This window comes from Toxorhynchites rutilus, chromosome 3, assembly GCF_029784135.1.
Source record: "Toxorhynchites rutilus septentrionalis strain SRP chromosome 3, ASM2978413v1, whole genome shotgun sequence".
NCBI lineage: Eukaryota > Metazoa > Arthropoda > Insecta > Diptera > Culicidae > Toxorhynchites > Toxorhynchites rutilus.
This window is the reverse complement of record NC_073746.1, coordinates 211,528,682-211,553,834: the sequence shown is the minus strand read 5'-3', so window position 1 is coordinate 211,553,834 and position 25,153 is coordinate 211,528,682. Positions and strand designations below refer to the sequence as shown.

General features: G+C 38.1%; 1 protein-coding gene across 5 annotated transcripts in view; it reads right to left on the bottom strand.

The window, feature by feature from the left end:
• The window catches only part of LOC129775858 (cardioacceleratory peptide receptor-like), a 237,690-nt gene that overhangs the window by 67,003 nt on the left and 145,534 nt on the right, over positions 1–25,153 (bottom strand). For 3 of the 5 annotated variants that reach the window (XM_055781019.1, XM_055781018.1, XM_055781020.1), the window contains 2 exons: positions 23,402–24,263; positions 23,016–23,111 (listed from right to left, as the gene is read on the bottom strand). In XM_055781019.1, coding sequence (XP_055636994.1) covers positions 23,016–23,111; positions 23,402–23,617 — 312 coding nt within the window. In that variant the 5' untranslated portion in view covers positions 23,618–24,263. Of the gene's footprint in view, positions 1–23,015; positions 23,112–23,401; positions 24,264–25,153 lie in introns of those variants that run through there. The other 2 variants (XM_055781021.1, XM_055781022.1) reach the window with 2 other exon arrangements.

The window sequence follows — 25,153 nt, the reverse complement described above, 5'->3', positions numbered from 1 at the left end:
ATTATTCTTGTAAGAAATTTTTTACCACATCAAAAAACAAAGTTTTCCATTCACATTGAACACTAATTTGATACGGAGAATTTAATTTTCATTCATAATTTCTATTTCAAAAATGTTCATTCTGCCTGAAAACCTATTTTTATCTTTGACGCTTCACTAACTCGTAAAACGAAGTTCAATTACGTGTCGTTCATTTCATTTTATTCGTGAAGTGTATACGATAATAAGGCCTATAGTCTCTTGATAAATAAAATGAACCATGAATTCAATTCATGTACTTCAACATATACTCCTGCTATCAAATCTACTTTTCCTGGTTTTCTCTGTTCTCTCCACATTTAATTTTTTTTGCATACCTCGAGTACAAAAAGAACAAGAGTGTTGACCCTTGGTTGAACGAACTGTAGGCGATTGACAGATGAAGAAGAAGAACGTAATAAACAGAGCCGTGAGTATTTAATGGTTAGGATTTTGGAAGTAAATTGGTGGCGATAAACACTATACTGACATCAACAAATAAAAATACAAATCCCTTCCAATTCGACAAAAAATTACGTATAGTGGTACCGTGTCGTACTCATCAAAATTAAAATTTGAATTTTTAGAAATTTTCGAAATTTAAACGCTTAGTGAAATCATAGTCATTCAAGAAAAGTAAAATGCAATATGGAATTCACATGTGATTTTACATGAAAAAATATATAAAACATTTTATCCTATGATTATCCCTTCACGTGATATAATCAATTTCATAACATGAAAATAATATTTGTGTAATGTCTATGCGTTGTCGGAACCTCAATGTTAATGTCTAGCAGCAGTGAGCATTTTCTCGTTACACAAAGTTACAAAGTTACAAACACAAAGGAAACGATCCCAAAGGAAATAACCTCAAAGAAAAAGCACAATGTCACAATGTGTTAATTTTGAACAATGTTTGCTAGATTATTCAATGTTATTCTAATTGATATTGTTATATAGAGCGTTCATTAAACTTAATTGTGAACAAAGAATATATTACGCAACTGCGAACTAAATTTCATGAGTTTAATAACGATTATTGACTTGATGAAGCGTTGATTGAGTGGATATACCATAAAACCGGAACTGTGATTAGATCAATCAATGGAGAGTTTTGCGATTGAACCCACGAACGTTCGCTCGGTTAGAAAACATAAATGTTCGAAAGAATTCATATTAAAAAAATAAATTTGGGCGGGACGAAGTTCACCGGGACAACTATTTTTTTTAAATAAAAATTTTTTTTATTTCAGCTTTGAAGTTTTGGTTATTATTGAAACGGTAACCGGAAAACCTTCGATTTGTGAAGTGATCGTGAAAAAAGCGAGTAAATGACACCAAGCAAATGTATCATTCGTTGGTAGGGATGTGTATTGCATCTGACATTCATTTCACATACGGTTGGTTATATGTACAGAAAATATTAGGTTGGGGAAAAAGTGATCCATCATTTTTGCGTAAAATTCAAAACTTTTTTTTAATATGCTTCGGATTGTCCGATTTAGGTCAAATGTACACCGTTTTGTTGTGATATTTGTTGCCATTCTAAGAGTAGCTTCGTAATGCGTCTTACATAGAAGTCTTGGCGAAAAACTCTAGCAATAAATTTTAACAATTTTCTCTTGATCCCAATTTTCTTATCACTTTCCAAGTCCGGACTATATGGTGGATGCATTAAAATATCCCAATCATGCTCCCGGAGTTGTGTGGCCTTGCGTTGTCCTGATGGAACACAACACCTCTTCGGTTTGCCAATTCTGCACGTTTCTGTTCAATCGCTCGTTTTAAACGGTCCATTTGTTAACAACAGAGATCTGAATTGAGTGTATTGCACAAAATAAATTAGACAAACAATTTAAAAAAATATGTCACAAATTAAAAAAAAATTAAATAACTAGATTCCACGTATCTTACTGATAAAATATCGGCACCATGAACACAATTCACAATTTCAATAGCCTGGCTTGCATTTTCACCTTTATGAAAGAAAAAGTGTGAAATGTACCGAATTTTCTCTTTATTGACTTCCGCTTTCTTTGTTAACCGAATTTTTTAGTGTGAAATGCCACCTATACAACGAGCCTAAACTTGCAATAGAATAATCGATATTACGCGATATATTTATCTCTAAATCCAGCTACCGAGAAAATAATGGATTACTTTTTCTCCAACCTAATATGTACATTAGGGTGCAAGTAAAAATGGTCATCTCGAATTTCAAAAAGTTACCTCATAAACATATTCACCACCTCAAAAAAAACCCTATGCAAAATATCAGTTCAATAGGACTTAAGGGACAATGGCGCAAAGCGGCAAAATTTAAAGTTTTTTGAAAATCGAAAAATCAGTAAAGAAATCAGTGTTTTGAAAAAAAAAATTTTTTGATGACAAATGTTTTAAAATTGCTTGAAACGTCGAAATCTACTGTCATCTCAAAAAAAATTGTCAAAAATCGACACTCTTAATTTTTTATCGCAATACGAAGCAAAACGCATGGTTTCGGTGCCAGTAAAAATAGTAACTTCGATTTTTTCACATGGAAACTCGCAATATTGATTTACACGATAAAATACAATGCAAAATATTAGCTCAATTGGACTGTCGCAGACGTTAAAATTTGAGTTTTTTGAAAATAGAAAATCCACCGGAAATCAGGGTTAAAAAAAATGATTCCAAATGTCTCATAATTACATGAAACGCCGATATTTACTGTTATTTAAAAAAAAATTGTCAAAAAAAATATTTTTTGGCAATCGGCTGTTTGAGTTCAATACATTGACAATTTTTCTTATTATCTATGTTAGTAATATGTAACCGATTACTCGCGGCTGGCTCGAGGTTAGTATTACAAGTGTTTTCGTAATTCGGATGTTGCTGTCTCCAATGCTCTGTACGTGTGCCCGACACGGGATACTTCCTATTGGGATGCAGTTGACCCTTAATCAGCAACGCCCCCCTAGTCTGTACCTCATATCTAGCGTGGTGCGTCTTTCTCGACTCGAGGAATCCAAGATAGAATGGTCACTAACCGGCACAATCATCAGTTCATGTAGAGTTGTCATGAGCGGTACAACCTTTGGCTCTTGTTGAATGTTCAGTGGACTGCACAACCTTTGGCCCGTGTATCTGTAAAGAGTGTGTGTATGTATTGCCGCGACTAAGTAAAAGTTTATCGATCGGATAGGAGGGATATAAAACGGGGACATAACGAAGGAAACATCATTAAACGTTGACATCGGCATTCCTGAGGAACATGTATAGATGAAGCAGAAGATCAGGATCACGGCTACCTAAGATATCCCGGACGGGGATCTCCGATTGTCTGCCTTGTGCTCTCAGTGCTCTAGAGAGCTGAGAGCGAGCAGTATGGAACCGGATACACGACCAGACAACATGCTCGATGTCGTGGTAGCCATCGCCACAATCACAAAGATTGTTTGCTGCGAGCCCAATGCGATAGAGATGCGCGTTTAGGTTGTAGTGATTGGACATAAGCCGAGATATCACGCGAATGAAATCACGACCTACATTCAATCCCTTGAACCATGCACTCGTCGAGACCTTAGGGATAATCGTGTGTAACCAACGACCGAACTCATCTCCACTCCACATGCGCTGCCAACTTACGAGCGTGTACTGACGAGGAATGTAGAAAAATTCATTATAAGCAATTTGCCTTTCAAAAAGTGTGCCTTCTAAAGCGCCCACCTTAGCTAGCGAGTCCGCTTTCTCATTCCCCGGAATCGAACAATGAGAGGGAACCCATGCTAAGGTAATCTTGAATAATTTTTCGACCAAAACACTCAATAGTTGTCTTATTCTAGTTAGGAAATAAGATGAGCGTTTATCAACCTTCATTGAGCGGATTGCCTCTATTGAGCTGAGACTGTCTGAAAAAATAAAATAGTGGTCGATGGGCAATGTTTCAATGATCCCCAGTGCGTAGTATATCGCACCCAGTTCAGCGACATACACGGAACAAGGATCTTTGAGTTTGAAAGAGGCACTGGAATTTTCATTGAAGATGCCGAAGCCAGTGGACCCGTTTATGTATGAACCGTCAGTAAAGAACATTTTATCAGATCTAACTTTCCCATATTCTGCCGAAAATATCGGCGGAATATAATCGGAGCGTAGATGATCTGGGATTCCATGGATTTTTTGTCGCATGGACAGATCAAAAATGACAGAGGAATTGCAAAAGTATGGGAAGCAAACTTGGTTGGAGATGCCTGGTGAAGGGTGCACGTCGTGGGTAAGGTACTCATGGTATAAAGACATAAAACTTGACTGAGGAATCAGTTGGAGTAGATTTTCGAAGTTATCAATCACCAATGGATTCATGATCTTGCAACGGATGAGAAATCTGTAGGATAATTCTGTGAACCGAAGAGTAAGCGGGGGTACTCCTGCCAAAACATCGAGACTCATCGTATGTGTCGAATGCAAACACCCCATGGCTATACGCAGGCAACGATATTGTATTCTCTCCAGCTTGAGAATATGAATCCTGGCAGCTGATCGGAAGCAAAAACTGCCATATTCTAACACTGATATGGCAGTTTTTGCTTCCGATCAAAAAATGGCAAATGGCTGCCATAATGGCGCTTATTTCTTTCATCTCCCTCCCTCACCCCTCGCTCGAAAATCAATAATTTTGCGAAACAGTGTGAAGAAAATGATCGTTTTCGCAAACTTTCCATCAAGTAATATCAACTAAACTCTAATCGATTACTCACAAGATATTAAATTTTCATCTGTCGTCCCAATGTATAGTGGAAAACGTCGGAAAACTCGAGCTAGTGCACTGAAAGTTATGTTTTAATTTTTCAATTTTCCTCAATAGTTTTGTTTATATTGGTGAAAGCATTGTTATTTTTTCGACACTGATGCCAGACAACATCATCAAAACAGCTATAAAAACGCCAAAATGCCTCGGCCTCGGCTGAAAATAAAAAATCAAAATGCCTCGGCCAACGAAGAGAAGGGCTAAGACTCTCCAACGTGAATATGTGAAAAAATACGACCAACGAAGGAAAATATTAAAGAATTATCAACATCGAGTTACTGTGCGGGAGAACTGGTTAATATCAGAAGAGCCTCAATTCGCATGTATTATAAATTTGCTCATGTTACGCTCGCGTATAATCTGAATTTTACTTCATATGCAAATACACCTTCTATATATATTTATATTTGCAATTGTTCGGAACACATCGTTCATATATTTTACTTTAGTATTGAATTGTTATTTTTTTTTCAAATGTATTCTATGACTCGTGTCAGTGAAGCGCCATACAGTCTGATAAGTGAATTGATCTATTTACGTACAAAAATCAAAACAGACGAAACAAATAGCTCTTCTCTCACAAACACTATTACTCCACTTTAACACGTGGTTTTACCCATACTACTACAATGATTTTCTTCCACCTTCTCCTTAAGGATCGAGCTTCAGTGAGCGTCGTAATACACTTGATAAAAAAAATTAGAGGAACAAAGTGCGAAGTCGAAAAATTTGAGCGATTTTAGACCTGCTGTAACTTCGTGAAAAATTAACGCATATCGATGAGGTATATATCATTCTAAAGCTGCAACGTTCAGATATTAGAATGATTTACATATATATTTTCATCTTGATGTATGTAGGACAACAATGCCGAGATGAAATGAAAAATTATAATTTTCTGTTTTTCAAAGATTTTGCGGACTAACAAAATAATTCGCTAATCAACTTAACAGCAAATCCAATTGACTTCATCAACCAACTGGTTTATAGGACTTCCCAGTAGGACCTTTCTATACAATAATATTTCAGTTTGAATGAAAAATGACCCCTTCGTCTTTGATGAAGAATAATTCAATAAATAATCATTGCACCACAAATCGAAAGTCAGTTTTTAGAACTCCAATAAATTCTGCACTAGGATAATTTGTTACTTTGATGAAATAAAAAAAGTATTTAAATCTTTTGCATCAATTTAAAAAAAAGTGCCAAAAACAGGATGTTTGCAGGCTAACAAAAATATTGAAATGGTGGTGTTTCGAAGTGTATAAAAGATTTTAATATCAAATAAAATTTTTGAGTAATATTTTTAACGATGTATTCGGTAAATTAAGAATGTTGGTTTTCCTAAATGGTTGATTCCCCAACAACAACATTTTTTAAAACGGTCAAAGATTTTGATTTGGTCATATGATAATGAAAATTGTGATTTTGAGCAACTGTCACCGTATGAACAAAGTTTTGAAAAAATCTGAATGATAACCATGTCATTGAAACTAAAGTACTGAACTGGAGGATTTCGTCATTTTTGAGTTTTGATGGAAATTGCCGAGGAAGATTAATGAGAAAGTCAACAACCATAGATATGTTTACTAACAAAGGATCTATTAATAATAAAAAAGAGATCGCAATGAAAACAACAAAAATACTATTTATTCATTTCATTCATTTTCTTATAAAATATTATTTATACATTTTCGTCAAACAAATGTAGACTACATACTTATATGTTAATGTTACTTGTTACATGTTACATTTTTAACTTTTTTTATTCATTGTTGTATCATTTTTTTCGCTGAGTTGATTGTGTATACGCCTCATGCGATTGATAGGGGCGTTGTTTGCATAATTTATTCTGGATGTTTTTTGTTCGAAACAAATTGAGTGTTCTTAGTTGACGCTCAGGTACATAGAAATTTAATTTTTCTAGTAATTCAGCTGATTGTACTCGTTGAGAAATTAGGTCATTAACCCTCTACAGCCCTAGCCCGCCTTTAAACGGGCTTCGCGGATTATTTTTTCAAATTATTCAGACATTATTTTCAATGTTCACCCCCACTAAAGGGTGTGTCACATCAAATTGCATCACGGAAAAAACGCTGTAGAAATTTAATTTTTAGGAATTATATCTTCAGCTTTCGCTTATAATCAGATAAGAGTGTATAGATCACGTTGGCCATGCTTCACTGTCAATTTTTCGTAAATTTGGAAAAATGTCGTCGAACGAAAAAGAGCGTCGTGAATTAATCCTGTGCACTCATTTCGAGAATCCGGAGTTGTCACATCGGGACATCGGTAAGATGCTGGGAATCGTCCAATCCACGGTCAGCAGAGTACTAAAACGATACTTCGAGAACCTAACCATCGACCGGAAGGTGAAGAACGGCAAAAATGGATGCTCCGTCAGTGAAAAAGATCACAAGCGCGTGGTTAAGCAGTGTAGACGTGATCCGAGAAGTTCGGTCCGGGATGTCGCCAATAAGCTGAATTTGTCAAGTTCATTCGTCCAGCGGACCAAGCAGCGGGAGGGCCTGCGTACATACAAGGTTCAGAAGGCTCCTAACCGCGACGAAAGGCAAAACATGGTGGGGAAGACGCGAGCCCGGAAGCTGTACACCGAAATGCTGACGAAGCCGCATTGCCTGGTAATGGACGACGAAACCTACGTCAAAGCGGACTTTCGTCAGCTGCCGGGCCTGTTGTCCTTCTCCGCAGAGGACAAATTCAGCGTTCCGGAGGAGATTCGCAAGCAGAAACTATCCAAGTTTGCCAAAAAGTACATGGTGTGGCACGCGATCTGCTCTTGCGGAAAGCGGAGCGCCCCCTTCGTGATGACCGGTACGGTAAACGGGTAGGTTTACCTTAAGTGCCTACAGAAGCGCTTACTACCACTATTGAAGCAGCACGAGGGCCCGACCATCTTCTAGCCGGATCTCGCTTCGTGCCACTATTCAAAGGACGTGATGGAGTGGTACGAAGCCAACGGGGTCACCTTCGTGCCAAAGGAAATGAACCCGCCCAACGCGCCGGAGCTTCGCCAAATAGAGAAATATTGGGCGATTATGAAGCAGGCCCTCCGGAAGAACCCAAAAGTTGTCAAATCGGAGGCGGACTTCAAGAGAAAATGGATTTCTGTTCAAAAAAAACTACAACCTGACGTTGTACAGACGTCCTTATGGACGGGGTAAAGAGGAAGGTGCGAGCAAACGGGCTTGGGCTCGAAGTATGAATAAAAAAAAATGCCAAAAGTTGTTTAATAGTTTTTATTTTACTGTCTAAAATTTTCAAAAGGATCGGTCTACTGGGCGAATTTCTACAGCGTTTTTTCCGTGATGCAATTTGATGTGACACACCCTTTAGAACGTCTTTAGAATATTTTCATCTATCACACATACACATTGTTTTTGTGCTGGCAGCTTTCTGCTGGGAGTATTTTATGTTGAAAGTCGGAAATTCGAGATTAAAGTGGAGTAGTTTTTTTTAGATAAATAAAAAACTTGGATGGTAGAGGGTTAACAAAAGAAAGTAATTTACGGCGTTTTTTTAGTGAATGGACGTTTATGAGCATGTAGTGTGCTTCATGTGAGGGAAGTGGAAATGAGGTCCAGTTCAGCTTACGGAGTGCAATTCCACACCATCGAACAGGGAAAACTAAGTCTTCGAAATATGAAGAAGTTGATATATATATTATAGTTGATTGGTGTATACCAAAACCTGTTGAACCATCAGGACTAGATCCAACAATATTTTTCATTGGGTTAGTATGTTGATGCCTTGAAAGAAATATCACAACTGTTTGACATCGAGTAATGTCTCTAATTGTTCGTCTTCAAACTTTTTCGGTTGATCCGGACGCTTTTCGTCTTTAACACTAAAATCGTTACCTATAAAATCTATCCGATGGAGCAGCCACCATAAACTGCCACGAGCATTCGATGCGCTTCAGCTGCCCTTTTTCCCAATGGAAATGGGAAATCAAAACAAACCCGAATTGTGTTTATTTGCAACGAAATTCGACATTAGAAGCAGTAAAATTTGAACCTGCTGTGCTAAACTCAAACTAATTAATCGCAAAATTTTCGAAAAACTCTGAAGAAATGTTGGAAAATTCGGAAAACTGAATACCATATGTTCTAAAATTACATCATGATGAACGTTGTCAATCCATTCGATGTTTGCGCTGACGAAATTGATCTTTGTTCGAAGGTGGAAATGGATTTTCAGGCGAAATAACGCACTCCTATATTTTCTATCTATCTATCTATCTATCTGTATAAATAAAAATGGAAGGCCAAATGTGTTGCTAAGCGCAAAACCTGAAGAAGAAATGATTCGATTCGAGCCGTTTTTATTTAGTAGTATTCGTCTCTTCCCGTGTTCTTTTGACATTTTTTCAAACATGTATTTCATGCGTCGGAAAAACCTGTTATTTGCAAATGAATCAAGAATTGAGCAGAAATTGTGTCCGAAAATAACTTCATATTACAATGACGAGTTTTGGTGGAAGTAATTCGAAAATTTTTAGTAAAAGGAAACTGTAAAAGGTCAATTAGAAGATTAATCAATAGCGAGCTCTGCGATTGAATCCATGAAAATTCGCTTAGTAAGAAAACGTGAATGTTCGCAAGAGTTCATATTCTGATTAATTTTGGGCGAGACAAAGTTGGCCGGGTCAGCTAGTCTTCCATAAATAATTAGGATAAATATCGTATCTTGAGATTTGATTATTCAATACGGGAAGAGCATGTAGCATCATTATCCGAACAGGTACACTATACAGTGTGAAAGTTATCTCAGCATGTGAACTGTATTGGAAGCTAAATGAATGGGTAGACGTTCAGTCTGTTTGGACTGAAATTAGATGAGAATACAAACATATTTAAAAATATAAATCAATTACCCATCATTTAGGGTAGCAATAAAAATAAATACTAGGACTCTTTTATATATTGAACGAATATAAGTAAAGTTGAATCGTTGATTAGTGTTATGCTTCATGTAATGTCGAATCGAAATCAATATTGTTCCATCTTGCTTGCTTCCCGATCTTTGATTTTCCAATTATCCGTTTACTGAACCGATTGTACCAACGCTCAGCTCAGTAAAACTTCCACCATAATCGTATACATGCATACATACACACACGCACGCATTATGCTAACCCAACTAAGTTCAAACCCATCGTGGTGTCGTTGCTCTCATTTGAAGCTCCACTTCCCTGCAGCATTGTCACGTGACTGACGCGAATCATGCATCCCAAGCAACAGGGGAAAAAATCGATACTCACAGAATTATCCACGGTAACCTGAATCCTGAATTCCTTGAACACAGAAGATGGTTGGCGTTCAGTCTGAAAGCGTTTGCTTTTACTAGCCAATTCTATTCAGGCAAATATGCTCTTAGCCTACACTTATGATTGACTCGGGGGATTTGAGAGTTCATCAAATGGCACAAAAGTATCAACTCGTAGATTTTTTTCTTTTATTCGTTTTGAGAGGTTAATCTGCTTCATTAATCATACTTTCACAAGTCTACATGCCGACAAGGCTAATTGATTCCTAAGCCTTGTCGGCATTTGAGCCTAAATTCACGGAATAGCTCATGGAGCCACCGGAAAAAAGAGAGGACCGTGGAAACGTAAAGTAAAATTTATGATAAGTGCTGATAGTATTATCCACCCACTTTGAGAAAGTTAACTCGTTTTAGGTTTGGTGTGTTTTATTGCAGCATTTGAATTGAACTAGAAAAAGGACATCGACTTTCTCTGCTTGAAGCGCGCGCGGCATCGTCGTCGTCAGTTGAAGCGTGAGAAAGTTGTCCTTTCGGGCAGGCATGGAATTGTGGATCCACTAAGGACGCTAATCCTTCGCCACACGTGTGTGGCACACTGGCCGTGCCAGAGTCCGGGCGGAGTTGGAGGATATCCGTTCATTGTCATCGACGGTGGAAACGGTGGTCGATAAAAATCACATTATGTCTAGACGGGTTCCATGCATTTCTGGGAAATATGACGCGATTAAGGTGAATACGATGCGATTTTGATGCTTCGCCATGGTGAGGTGGACAAAAGGAACTGTGTAAATTGTGTTGAGGTGTTGGGAAAATAGATAAAGTTACAATATTCTTCTTCTGGGTTTAAGAATCTGACGACACATTTCGAAACAGTAGTGGGTTAGCAGGCATTCCAAGGAAAAATACATTGAGGAACATGTAAAAATTCAATGTGATGTATATGAGGTTTAGTGTTAGTACTTTAACACTAAACCTACCAGAGCGGTCAAATGATGGCTTTTACAACTCCAATAGAAGTTAATAAATTGCACTTTCTATTTCTTTAATTTCCTACACGACTTTTTCTATACTATGAATCTACTTATTTTTTCAATCTCCATCTCTCTTTATTCTTTGTCTTTCCTGAACATTTCCTTACTAAGTGATCGTTCATGGATCCAATCGCAGAACTATTGACTAATTGATCTTCTGATTGACCCTTTACAATTTCCTTTTACCACGACTTTCCCAGTACTTCTACCAAAACTCATTAGAATATAAAATTATTTTCAGACACAATTCTCGTTCAAGATTCATCAATTATTTGCATATAAACTGTTTCTCCGTCCCATGGAATACATGTTCGGTACAGAAAATATAATAAAATTAAGACAGCTCAAATCGGACTACACTTTCTTCGAGTGTTGCGCTTACCAATACTTTTGGCGATTAGTTTTTATTTATATAGTTAGAAGATATAGGAGTGCGTTCCTTCACCTGAAAATCCATTTCCACTTTCGAACAATTTCGTTACCGCAAACATGAAATGGACTGAAAACGCCTCTCACGAGATAATCGTAGAACATTTGATAATTCAATGTTCCGAATATTCCTGTTTTCCTTCAGAGTTTTCCAAAAATTTCAATTATCAAACCATCAAAGAAACATTTCTCGTACCCGAAACCCCGCACATGTCAAGTTTGCCTCCATTCGCTTGATTAGTTCTCGAGTTAAACAGAAATTTGTGTTTCATTTGTTTGGCAGCCACCCCCTAGAGAGGGTGAGGAGTGTCCATCATAGAAACATTTATTGACCCCTAAAACTTCCACACGCCAAATTTTGTTCCATTTGTTTGATTATTTCTTGAGTTATGTAGACACCCCCCGAGAATATGAAAATTTCCAAAATTAAATTAATGTAAACATTTCAAAATTGAAATAAAAGTTTTAATAGTCAAAAAGTTGTAAAACTAAATATTTTGTATATATCCGAATTTTGAAATTTCAGTCGGAAAGCTGAAAAGTAGACAAGTTGACAACTTGAAAAATTAGAAAAATTGAAAAGTTATATGGTCGAGCGAGAGATAGAATCTTTAGATCCTGATTTAGGGTACCAACATGCGATCCAAAAATTGCAGGAATAAATTTGTCTTTTTCGGTCGCATTATAATGATCACGCTATCGTGGTCACGGAATCAGAGATTCTCAGAGAATTCTGTAATCTTATTCTGACATTATCTTCGTAGACAGTATTTCGTTGTGCCGGTCGCTTCCCATGTCAGTCTTCTTCTTCTTCAATGGCACTAACGTTCCTAGAGGAACTTCGCCGTCTCAGCGTAGTATTACTTGCGTCATTTTTTATTAGTACTTAGTTGAGATTTCTATGCCAAATAACACGCCTTGAATGCATTCTGAATGGCAAGCTCTAGAATACGCGTGATCACAGTGCAAGTCGGAGGAAATTTCTTTGACGGAAAATTCCCCCGACCGGAACGGGAATCGAACCCGAACACCCGGCATGTTAGTTATGACGCTAACAACTCGGCCACGGGAGCACACGCTCAGTCAGTCGCACCAAATTACTATTCGAGTTAAGATGTAATTAGAATAGTCCACAAAATAAAACGGTCGGAAATATGAGAGAAGTCCATTAATTTAAACGGTTTACGGTTTTCTATAATTTGTCCGAATCCCCGTATAGCGCGCAACCATTATAAAAAGATGAAAAACTGAAAAAAAGAAAAATTGGAAAATTTTTTTTTTTTGAATATCATACGGTTGCTTTTCTTTTCATTTCTTTTCAAACTTTTTCTATCCACTTTTGCGTTGAATTGCTCGATACAGGTATTGATACAAATCTCTTTCAAGAACAACAAAACTGTCCTTGAAACCTCCACATGCCAAAAACAAAACCACCACTTTTCACCAAAAATCTGAGAACCACCATATCGATTTGGGATGAAATGGATGTATAATAAATAAATAAATAAATAAATAAATGAGTGAATAAATAACTTCTACTGATTTAGACACTTAGATGCTCCTCCGAGATTTAGATGCTGGAACAAGTTATGGGATCCTACTTCTGACGAACAAAGAACAGAAATCGTTTTTCGAAAAATAAGCGATTTATTCGTTTTGATACAAGTGACGAGCGAACCCAGCATTTGTGGACTGACAAATTTGCTCTCATATCGATGATGTGGAATACAAAATATCCAGTTGGAAAAGTTATTGTTTATGAACAGCTGTTTTCGACAAGAGGCAGATCTACTCAATACATGCATCGCATTTTGTATCAAAAATAACTACATTAGACCCATTTCAGCGTGACGTGACAACGATTTGACTCACTAAAAACAGTTTTTTCTCGTTTTCATGTATACATCACACGATTTCCAAATGGTAAACGATTTAAAGGGAATTTGAGAAAATTTCCTACAAGGATCTTCAGTTGGAGAAAATTGACGTGGGACTACGTCTAACCGGAGTATATGGGGGGTAAAATGAAAACCTAAACACAGAACATGCAGGAAAAAATGATAGATTCCGAATGCTTATAACTCCAACATTTCTCACTGGATCAAAAAGATGTTTGCATCAATTGATAGTGAATATTTCTACGCATGTATCGCGATTAATAAAATGTATATGTATGTAAGGATAAACAATTGAATAACCGTAAAATGTTAAGCGTTATCTAAACGCCCTAACTGCCTCGTTTTGATTGGCCCGATTTATAGTTTCCCCAACACAGCCATCAAAGCCAATCAGCCTTGGGGAAAACGGCATTGCAAATACATGAAAGTATGGGGATTTTTGTTTTCACCGACATGTGTTCCCTAACACAGACTTCATAAGCAAGCAGCGTTGGAGAAATCGGCATTGTAAATACATGAAAGTTGGGGGTATTTTTGTTCAGACTGAAATGTGCTTGCCTAACACAGACTTCAAAACCAAGGTATCTGAGGAAATCGGCTTTGCAAATAAATACAAACTGCGAGTACTTTTGTACTCGCTTGCCTTTGTACAGACTAGAATATGTTTTCTTAATACGATCTTCTATACTTAAGAACCTGGAAAAATCATCCAGACACTAGATGCGAATGAACTTTCAAGTTTAAAGCCTCTATAGTATAAAGAGTAGATGTTTAAGTTGTTGATTCATGCAAATCGGAGGTACTACTGCACCCACATGTTTTTTTTTTGAACTCCGAAAAGTGTTCTTCTAACTCGGATTACAGAAGTAGGTACGACCACAACGCTTTGGTTCGGTTATTCAAGATTGCATTGAAGGATATGCCTCTGCTCATTGAATTTATATGCATACCATTTGATGATTAGGCAAAATGTTGTTAACCATTTGATGCGATAACGCCTTTTGATTAAGCAATATGCGTTCGACGTATATGTCAAAATCGAAACTGAGTCCCTGAAGTTCATCAAATCAAGCAAATTCGCGGTTCGAGCAGTACGCACACTTGAGAGATACAAACTTCAGTGGAAAATGTAAAATAAAATAATCGTTTCAGAATTCTTCCGTTCACATGTTTTGTCCTAGGCATCATACAAACGATTTACTTGGATTTACTTGTAACGAAGGACATAATCCATCACAATGCATGAATTGACCTTACATGGCATTTATTCAATCTTTTTACTTACAAAGCAAATATATTGAATTCAATTAAATTCGGAAATTGTTTCATTCAATCAAAAATTGAATTGATACAAACAAATGATTGCTAAGCTAAAAAGTCCCACGTCAACCTTGCGGTTATATCGTAAATATAACCCATCCATTTTTTTGCAGTTGAATTCGCTTGTTGCCAGCCCAATACTTTTATGACGTGACAACACCTGTCTTTTTGCGGATTCCGACTTTTGAACATTAATGTTATATTTTCAGTTCCGTTTCAATACATACAAATAAACTTTGTTCTATGATTTGGCAATTAAAGATGAACGAAGATTCCTGTATACTCAGTTTTTCATAAAACTCGCAACTGCATTTTGACGGCATGCATTTTGTGACGTGACAACGCGCTCTGTGCGAAAAAACAGTCTCCACGAAGCGTTGTCACGTCACACAATCAATAAGTTGTATTAAATAAGATTTTCACCGTATTGTAGCAATCGATATACTATTTTTTATGTTTTTTTATTACTCTGAATACTTCTTACTTTCCTCTGAGATCTCCCCTTCCCCTTCCAAAAGTCCACCCTATAGGGGAAAGTGGTCCTAACGCAACCGTGCTTCCTACTGAATTTTCAATGGTGTCATAACGCGGACAATTTGATAATAAAGTGAATTCTTTTCATTCTAGCGTTTTAGCGCCATTTTACGTTTTCATTCCTCCAAAGTCAGAGAAGAAATATATTCGACCTGTGTGCAAAATGAGTTCTATGTTCTTTTAGTTTGTGAAACATTGCGAAACAAGGTAATTTTAATTGTTTATGGTATGTTCATCAAAACAAAACTATATAATTTGAATCTACCTGTTACCTGTAATACACGGTATGTCTTTAATTGGGAAAAGTCGGGGTGGTCCAAAACCGACCTCCAGTTTTTATATCGTGATTGTTTAACACGTTCACTCTGGCGCTTGCCATCAATGGCTAGCACAATCCTGGTTCATCGAGTGGGGTTCACTACAGGGGGAACGCATTTGATTTTGCTATCAGAAACTTTTGATAAACTCACATACCTGTGCAAAGGCGTTTATGTTTGCGTATTGAAGATGACTTTGACTTTGACGTTGACTTCGATCGTTTATCGTTAATCGTTGATGTTTGCGTGTACATTTGTATGTGCACTTTCTTTGTATAACTCACCACACAACGCTCTAAGGCTAGGCTCTTCCCACTCAAACATTATCTCCCTCTCACTTAAATCCTATCTCTCACTATCAAACATTATTCTTTTTTTATTCCTCTTCGTGCACCGATGGTTATATGCCAACATTACCATTCACGATCGTATTGTGAGATTTCATGCCATTCCCGGCCGTTTATATACGTTTTTAACGAACCGTAAGTCAACATCCTCGATTCTAAAATGGCATCGGAATACGACATTCGACTTCCGCTGGTAAGCCCATATCGTATGGGTTTTCCATATTTTTATTAGCATTCAATAATACCATCAGCAAACCGGAAGTTGAAATAAGATTATATTCTATATTATGGAATCTACGTTCATATATTGTTGATAAAACATAGGAGAAATATCATTTGTATGTTTTGAAACGAAACGGTAATTAATGAAATTAATCATTAATGTTCAACAGTCCGAAACAGCAAAAAGTCAGGTGTTGCCACGTCACAAAAGTATTTGACTGACAACAAGCCAACCTAACTATAAAATATTCTCCAACTGATGATTCTTGTTGGAAATTTTCTTAATTTTACTATAACATCGTTTAATTTTGTGTGCTTTATTCGTGAAAACGCAAAAAAAGTGTTTGTAGTGAGTCAAAATGTTGTTACGTCATACTGGAATGGATCGAATACTATTCGTGACGTGACAACAACTTCTGGAGACAGTTCATACTTCTCTATTTGTGGACCGATCTTAACCAAATTTTGTGCGTTGTAGACTTTCATTGTTTGCTCAGAGAAACCCAAGTATAAAAATGATTGAACCTATGTTCATTTGATAAGCTAAAAAAAAAGCTCTATTTTTGTGACGTAACAACGCTTCAAAATACCTGTTTTTAAAATGCTTGTTTCTCATAAATTACAAAATGAAACGTAGGTCCACCCACGGCTCTTCAAACAAGCATTTAATCACCCATTCAATGGTATTTGACATTGAAATTTGGTTAAGCATGTGCAGAGATATCTCAAGAAACATAAAAATAGTGAAAACCTAAAATATTTTAAATATAATTAAGTAGTTTTTTAAACTCGCCTCTCTCAAAGGTTGGTGCATAAAAATTAAATTTGTTGCAGAAAATGTATGATATAGTTAGTGCTTATTCAAATAACGTTTTCAATTTTCTCCTAAAACTAGATTTGAAATTTGGTTTTCTGGTGCATAACCTCATGGAATTAGTAGGAACAAACCGGCAAAACAAAAGAAAGACAAAATGACACGTTTTTCAATACTGTTTTACAAATCAGTAAATTGTAGTTTCACAATTATCAAAAGTCGAACAAAACAGATCCCTTGCTAAGTTGGAAGCATACATTTGTGGAAACAGAAAGCACGGGTAAATGTGTACAATGGATGGACGGATAGAAAGGACCGAATGAACGGATTTCATGCCAACTCGTCTCAGAAGTTGGCAGCACCATCTCAGAGAGCAGTGAAACGTTCTGGGTTGAAAGACATTGGTCATTTGAGTAAATTTGCATACTCAAACTAAATTTTTTAATTTCAAGAATGCAAAGTTGCTTAAGTGACCAATGTACAGGGTTTTCCATTTCGGGCTTCCGAAAGTATACAGCCCTGCGCTGACAACCGTTTGACATAGCTGTCAACCAAAGCGTCATATCGTTAGTTGAATGTCTGCCATTTTACAATATGGATCGTTTTAGCATCGCACTACGTGTTAATTTTGTTAAATTATACTATAAAAATGATGAAAACCCGGCAAATGTTTTTCGAACATTACGGACGGATATTGGTCGTCATGGACGGCCTACAGAGCACACAATCGCTAATGTAGTGCGTTAATTCGAACAAACTGGATCCGTAGCGGATATTGTGAAACCTGTGCATCATCGTAATGTGCGTTCGGCCGAAAATATTGCTGCTGTTGCTGCCAGTGTGGAGGATGACCCGAATGTTTCGATTCCACGGCGTGCTCAGCAATTGGGCTTGTCAAACACATCATTGTGGCGAATTTTGCATTTGGACTTGCACCTACATCCATATAAAGTCCAACTGGTACAAAAATTAGAGCGTGGTGATCATGGAATGCGTCGGGCATACGTCGATTGGGTGAACGAACAACAGCAGCAAAATGCTGAATTTTCGCATCAAATTTTCTTCAGCGATGAGGCACATTTCGAGCTCGGTGGCTATGTGAACACCCAAAATTTCCGTATATGGGGCTCAGAAAATCCACACGTGATTTTTGAGAGGCCATTGCATCCGCCAAAAGTCACTGTTTGGTGCGCATTATGGTCTGGTGGAGTCATCGGGCCGTATTTCTTTGAAAATGAGGACGGCGAGACGGTAACTGTGAATGGTGAGCGCTATGGCCGCATGTTAACCGATTTTTTTTGTCACACATTGAAGATATGGATACGGATGACATGTGGTTTCAGCAGGACGGCGCCACGTGCCACACAACACGACCGAACATGGCCATATTGCGAACGAAATTTGAGGGACGCATAATTTCGCGTTTTGGTGATGCCAATTGGCCGTCCAGATCATGCGATTTGAACCCGCTGGACTTTTTTTGTGGGGTTATGCGAAAGACCGTGTCTATGCCAACTCTCCGCAAATTCTTGAACATTTGAAAGACAACATTCGTGAAGTTATGACCGATATACCGCCCCATATGTGCCGAAAAGTCATCGAAAATTACCTGTTCCGGATCAAGGTGTGCGAGGAAGCCCTAGGTGGACATTTCAATAATGTTGTATTTCACACATAATTGCATAAACCAAACTTTAATGTCAAATAAGAGTTTCATCGAAATTCGAATTCTAAGTGTGTTTTATTTCAATTTACTTTCGGAATTTAAAGTTGGAAAACCCTGTTTTAACACGTTAAGCCCCGATTTTTGACGTAGGACTACGTCTAACCGGAAGATATAGGGAGTGAAATGAGAATCTAGGCATTGAACAAGTAGGAAAAAATGCAAGATTTGGAACGCTTATAACTCGAGCATTTCTCAATAGATCGCAAAGGTGTTTGCATCAATTGATAGGAAATATATCTACGCATCTATCATAACGAATAACATTTAATTTTTCTTGAGATAAACAATTGAATAATTGTGAAATATCAAGCATTGTCCAAATGCACTATGTGCCCATTTTTGATTGGTCCATTTTGTGCTCCTCAAATCGTACCGACCAAAACGGGCAATCAGAGCAGCAGCGAAATACAACGAAGCACGATTGGAAAGGAAAAAGAAAAAATATAAACGAAACATTGGTCGCAGTCTCACACATGCGTAATTCTCGAGCCAGCCATTCAGCTTAAAAATCCCCGCTCCGCTGCCGTAACGATCATTCTCATCCAAACCGTACACCACATCGTTTCGCATCACATCACATTAACAAACCAACACAAGCAGCCATGTCTGGACATGACAAAGGAGGAAAAGTGAAGGGAAAGGCAAAATCCCGCTAGAACAGTGTTGGTCTCCAGTTCCCCGTAGGTGTATCCGCCAATTGCTCCGCAAGGGCAGCTAGGCCGAGCGCGTTAGTACCAGTGCACCAGTCCACCTAGCCGCCGTTATACAGTTTCGTCCGCCGAAGTGATCGAGTTGGCTGGCAAAGCTGCTCGCGACGATAAGAAAACCCGCATTCGGAACAGAACACATTCGGTTCGGTGGACATCAAGACAACAGGCAGTTGCAGCGAGTGGCGAGTGGCAAACGCAATCGCAAAATGGCTTCAGGTAGCAGAAGAAAAAAGTTTGTTCTTTATACAAACTGCTTTGATGGCAAATCCAGAACAAGGCGGCATCGAGGGCGTTCGAAATGGTTTTTTTCAAAACCACGAGTACTAAGTTTTTTAAATTGGAACCATTCCATAAAACACGGCGCTTATCAGGGCTATTAAACCTTTCAAAAAAGAGTTTACGAAATACAGTTCAATGCATTCTAAAATATTATCCAAAATAATAATAAAACACAAATTGATTTTTTCATAATTTGTTGCCAGGATATGATGAGTATGAGAATTTGGCAGTTGTGCTGAGCTTATTGATGGTTGGGGACTTTCTCGATTATTCAATTTTCACCAATTAAATTGCTTCCAGATTTAAAGTACAGTAATTTACATTTAGTTCGACATTTAGCTAATTGGACGGACCTGTAATGTGACATATTTAGTTGGACATTTTTGTAAACATAGAGTTGGGGGCCTAATTATGACCCAACATGTCCCAAGCTGGATGGGAAGAAATTTTGCAACTGTGGAAGCTGTACCACTGTCATCGCAAATGTTCAATTACAGGTTAAAATCGCCTCCAATGCTACACTGAGTGGTGCTTCGGCATGTCGCATTAAATGTAATTTACAGTACAACGTGTCCCAAGCTGGATGGGAAGAAATTTTCCAACTGTGAATCCTGTGGCGAGTGGCAAACGAAATCGCTAAACAGGTTTAGCCGAACAAGATGAGGAGTGATCGAGTGATAACAAAACAATAAACTCTTTAGATTAAAGATGATTTTGTGGTCCTGAAAAGGGCCCTTTTTTGGGTTTGCTCCGAATCTTTATTTGGTGCTAGTATACTTCTTCACCGCTTTGGTACCTTCGGAAACGGCATGCAAGTTCACCGGGCAGCAACAGACTGATTGCGATCTGAATTTCCCACGCCGTAATGGTTAACCGCTTATTGTAGTGGGTCAGACGTGAGGCTTCCGCTACGATACGCTCAAGGATGCATTGACGAAGCTCATGACGCTCATCGCCTTCGATGAGAAACCGATGTCGGAATGATCCTAATTCAGCACCTTATGATTTAGATAGCATATGATTCCTTCTCCTTCTTCTTGTCGGTTTCCGAGATATTCTTCTGCGCCATGCCGAACTTTTTGGCGGCTTTTCCACTATTCCACTAGTCTTCGGTGCCTTCGTGTTTGAACAAATGCATGTGCATCCAACGAGCGAACAAATCGTAATGAATATATTTTTTTGCCATTCCTGCCTTTTAACGCTCATTCGTTCGTCTCGTTGGACTCGCCCCTTTGGGTGATTCTGCTGATTTGTCTCTATCCTGTGAGCGTGTACCGCTAAAGTACAAAACGCGCGGACCCGGATCGCATAACATCAACAAAGCAACACAAGCAGCAACGTGGACGTGTGGACGTGACAAAGGAGGACAAGTTAAGGGAAAGGCAAAGTCCCACTTGAATCGTGCAGGTTTGCAGTTCCCTATTGGTCGCATTCACTGACTGCTCCGCAAGGGTAACTAGGCCGAACGGATTGGTGCCGGAGCACCAGTATACCTAACAGCGGTTATAGAGTTTCGGCCGCCGGAGTGCTCGAGTTGGCTTGCAAAGCTGCTCACGACAATAAGAAAACCCTCCTACAGAACATACCACATTCGGTTCGGTGGCAACAACTAGTTCCAGCGAGTGACAAACGCAATCGCAAAACGACAGCAGGTAGAAGAAGGAAAAAGTTTGTTTATACAGACTGCTTTGGTGGCAAAACCAGCCACCGTAAAACACGGCGCTTTTCAGGGCCATTGACCCTTTCAAAGAAGAGTTATTAAAAGTTATTCACAATACCAATGCATTCTAAAGTGACATAATATGACATATAATATGAACTGAATTATTTTGTTTATGCTTGTTTTTGAGCTTATTGGTGGTTAGTGTTTTTTAAATTGATCATTCAGCTTTCACAAACCCGGATGGTTTCCGGATGAAAAATGGGTTCAAATTTCAACACATTGTATGCAGGATGGCATTAACGAATTTTCTCAATAGCAAGAACTGCTTTCTTTGGTTGATAACTGATGTTGAAAATTGACTGACGTTACATCTGCATTGTATAGAAAAATAACTAAGGAGCAACATGATGAGCTATGTATTTCCTGCTACTCTGTTCTTATTTTAAAGGACTTTAATCCGAAGGTCATCCGTTCCTGTATTTACTGTTGGGTTTTCAGAACGCTTATAGCTCGTTTATTTCTCGACAGATCGTAGAGTTCGTCTCCAAAACCTCAGTTCTTTTTCATTTTTATTTACTTTGTTTGCGGAGACTACAAATCTTACAATTTATTCGTCTCCGAAACCACAGTTAAGGTACGGTAATGTGCTCAATAGTGAAATATATGATATTGAAAGAGCTGATGACTACCTATTCATTCCCTATCACAGCCATCAGTTTGATTGTACGATATGTGTATACGCCAAAAGATGCCCGGCGTTGAACATTTAATAAGGACAAAGCCTTCAGAAAAAACAATGTATTTAAAATATATACTTAGAAAAAGCTGTCCCCTTTGTATAGTCCTACGTCACTCCGGTTATGTCCCCGACATTACCCACCCGTCTTTTTCTTGCTCCGCTTTCTATTCAGCGCACATTAAGAGCGTTTGCACAATATCAGTGTCAGTCCCAGGTTCCAAGGATACTTATTGTATAGATAGAAAGTAGTCAGAGATTCCACTAGAAAGTAGTCAAATTTTGTAAAACATCCGAAAACAAACCGTATATATTTTTATTTTCTTATTTTGTAACTGTCAGTCCCAGTCAGTCAGCGCTTTCCTGCCAAAAGCTCAACGTCGGCCCCTAGGGACCGACGCTGGGCTCAACGTGTTAACACCTACAACGTTTCACTGCAATCTGAGATGTTGCTGCCAATGGCCAGTTGAGTTGGCATGAAATCCGTCAATGACTAGAAAGTATAACACAAAATCAAACTCTCGTAGACATGCCTTCTAACACTTTGGATTTAATTGCTATAAATGTTTGCATTTTATAGGGTTATAAGGGTTAAGCTACAGGAGAAAGAATATCTCGACAAGAATTTTCATCTCAGTTGGCAGATGAATGACCGAAATTTGCAAGTATTGATAGATCTTCAACAGAATCAATTACAGTTTCTAAAAGACTTAAAACCAGTGGAATTGGACGTTGTAGAAAAAACTTTTCTTTTACACGTGAAAAAAAACGTTTGTGGAAAACGTTTAAGGCAGAGTCTTTTAAATGTAAAAAGTTTGACCATGAATAAATTTTCTAAAGCCCGGAAAATGAATATTAACTGTTATAATTAGTCAAAAATTGTTACTCACCTCGTAGAAGTAGAAGCTATCAATCACTTGTTCGGTACTATTCACAGTAGTGACGTTTGATTTAACAATGCCTTCGTCGTTATTGTGTGACCCAACCTGGGATTTAGGCAAAATAAAAAAAAATCTAATGTATTAGCAAAGTTAAAAATGCAATGAAATATATGTTTGATAGTTCTGAAATCTGTTCAATGTTGACCGAGCTAAACTAAGAAAGTGAGACATCTCGCTTTGATTTCATTTCAAGAAGTTACAATTGCCAATGAAAACAACTTACAGGGTTCTTACTTTACAGCACCACTAAAGTCATTGTCTCTATATTTGAACTCATTTGAAACAAAAGCATTCGCGTATATAAGAAAGAAATGTAAAAAAAGGGAATCACTCACTTGCGAAATTCCCAGCCCGTAATCGGTGTTATTTAGTTCCAACTGTTCCATTCCGTAAATGATTTCCCTGACAGTGGTGATTTCGTTTGCCACTACTTTCTCACCACCTGCCGCCCCAGAAGCTGTCACCGACGTTTCCAGCGCGGTTATCGCTAGATTCTCTTCCGTTATATGCATATTTTCTGCAAGTCCTGATATTCCCAACCCCCCGCGCATCCGTTCAATTTTTGTCCTGAAAATATTTATTGTTTACTTTCCACCACCATCACTGTCCTCGGTTATCATAGTTCCTCGAATGAGTCAGCGGGCCAACGGAAGATATAAAAGTGTTTCTGTTTGAGCAATCATTCTTTATCTTAATATTTTCATCATCTTCATCAGCATCAGCTACAAGTGAGACGTCATCAGCATCATCGTCACCGTTGTCGTCGTCGGATGAATTGGCACAAGACCAGGACCAAGGTCTAAATTGTGCAACACATTGAGTGTGGTCCGGATGCTGGTAGCAACAGATTTCTCCCGAGAAGCAGTAGTAACTATAGCCGTCGTACAGTCGACATTGGAGAACAATTTGATGTGATCGTAAAAATATTACAGCTCGTACCATTCTGTTACGGATCTGGCCGAGAGCCGTGGTTTGGGATGTCCTTTCGGTGAGCGGCAAACCGAACCGCTAAAATGGTTTCTCTCGTTTCTGCTTCTGCACGACTGGTTTTGGGGGGAAGAAACAGAATGGTATAATTTCATCGATTTCCCGCGCGCATTACCATTCAATATCCAATGTCGTGGCTGCTACTCAAATCGTCCAATGTATCCTTTCCTTGGCTCCATGGATATGACCTTGATCAGTCGTGTAGTTAATCTGGAAAAGGAGCGAATTCGGAGAAAGAATATATTACAAAAGTGCTGAGTAATGTAACATAAGGATAACATAGGTCTAAAATGTATAATCATTATAGATTTTGACGTGGGACTACGTCTAACCGGAGTATATGGGGAGTAAAATGAAAACCTAACACAGAACATGCAGGAAAAAATGAAAGATTCCAAATGCTTATAACTCGAACATTTCTTACTGGAACGGGAAGATGTTTGCATCAATTGATACGGAATATTTCTACGCTTCTATCGCAATTGATAAAATGTTATTTTTCATTAGATAAACAATTGAATAACTGTGAAATGTCAAGCGTCATCTAAACACCCTAACTGCCTAGTTTTGATTGGCCCGATTTACGGTTTCCCGAACACAGACTTTAAATTCAATGTACTTGTGGGAATCCGCTTAGCAAATATACATGCAAGTAGGGGGTATTCTTGTTCCAACCGAGCTGTGTTTCCCTAACACGGATTTCAAAATCAATGTGCCTGGGGGAATCCACTTTGCAAATATATGAAAGTCGGGGGTATTTTTGTTCTGATTGAAATGTGTTACCCTAACACAGACTTTAAATCCATGGAGCGTGCGGAAATTGGCATGGGGAAGTTGGTATTGCAAATACATGCAAGTCGGAGGCATTTTTGTTCGGGCTGAATTATGTTTCCCTAACGCAAACTTCAGAACCAAGGTGTCTGGGGAAATTGGCATTGCAAATTCATGCAGGTCGGGTGTATTTTTCTTCCGACTGAAATGTGCTTCTCTAACACAGACTTTAAATCCAAGGAGCGTGAGGGAACTGGCATTGTAAATACATGCAATTCGGGGGCATTTTTATTCCGGCTGAAATGTTTTTACCTATTACAGGTTTCTAA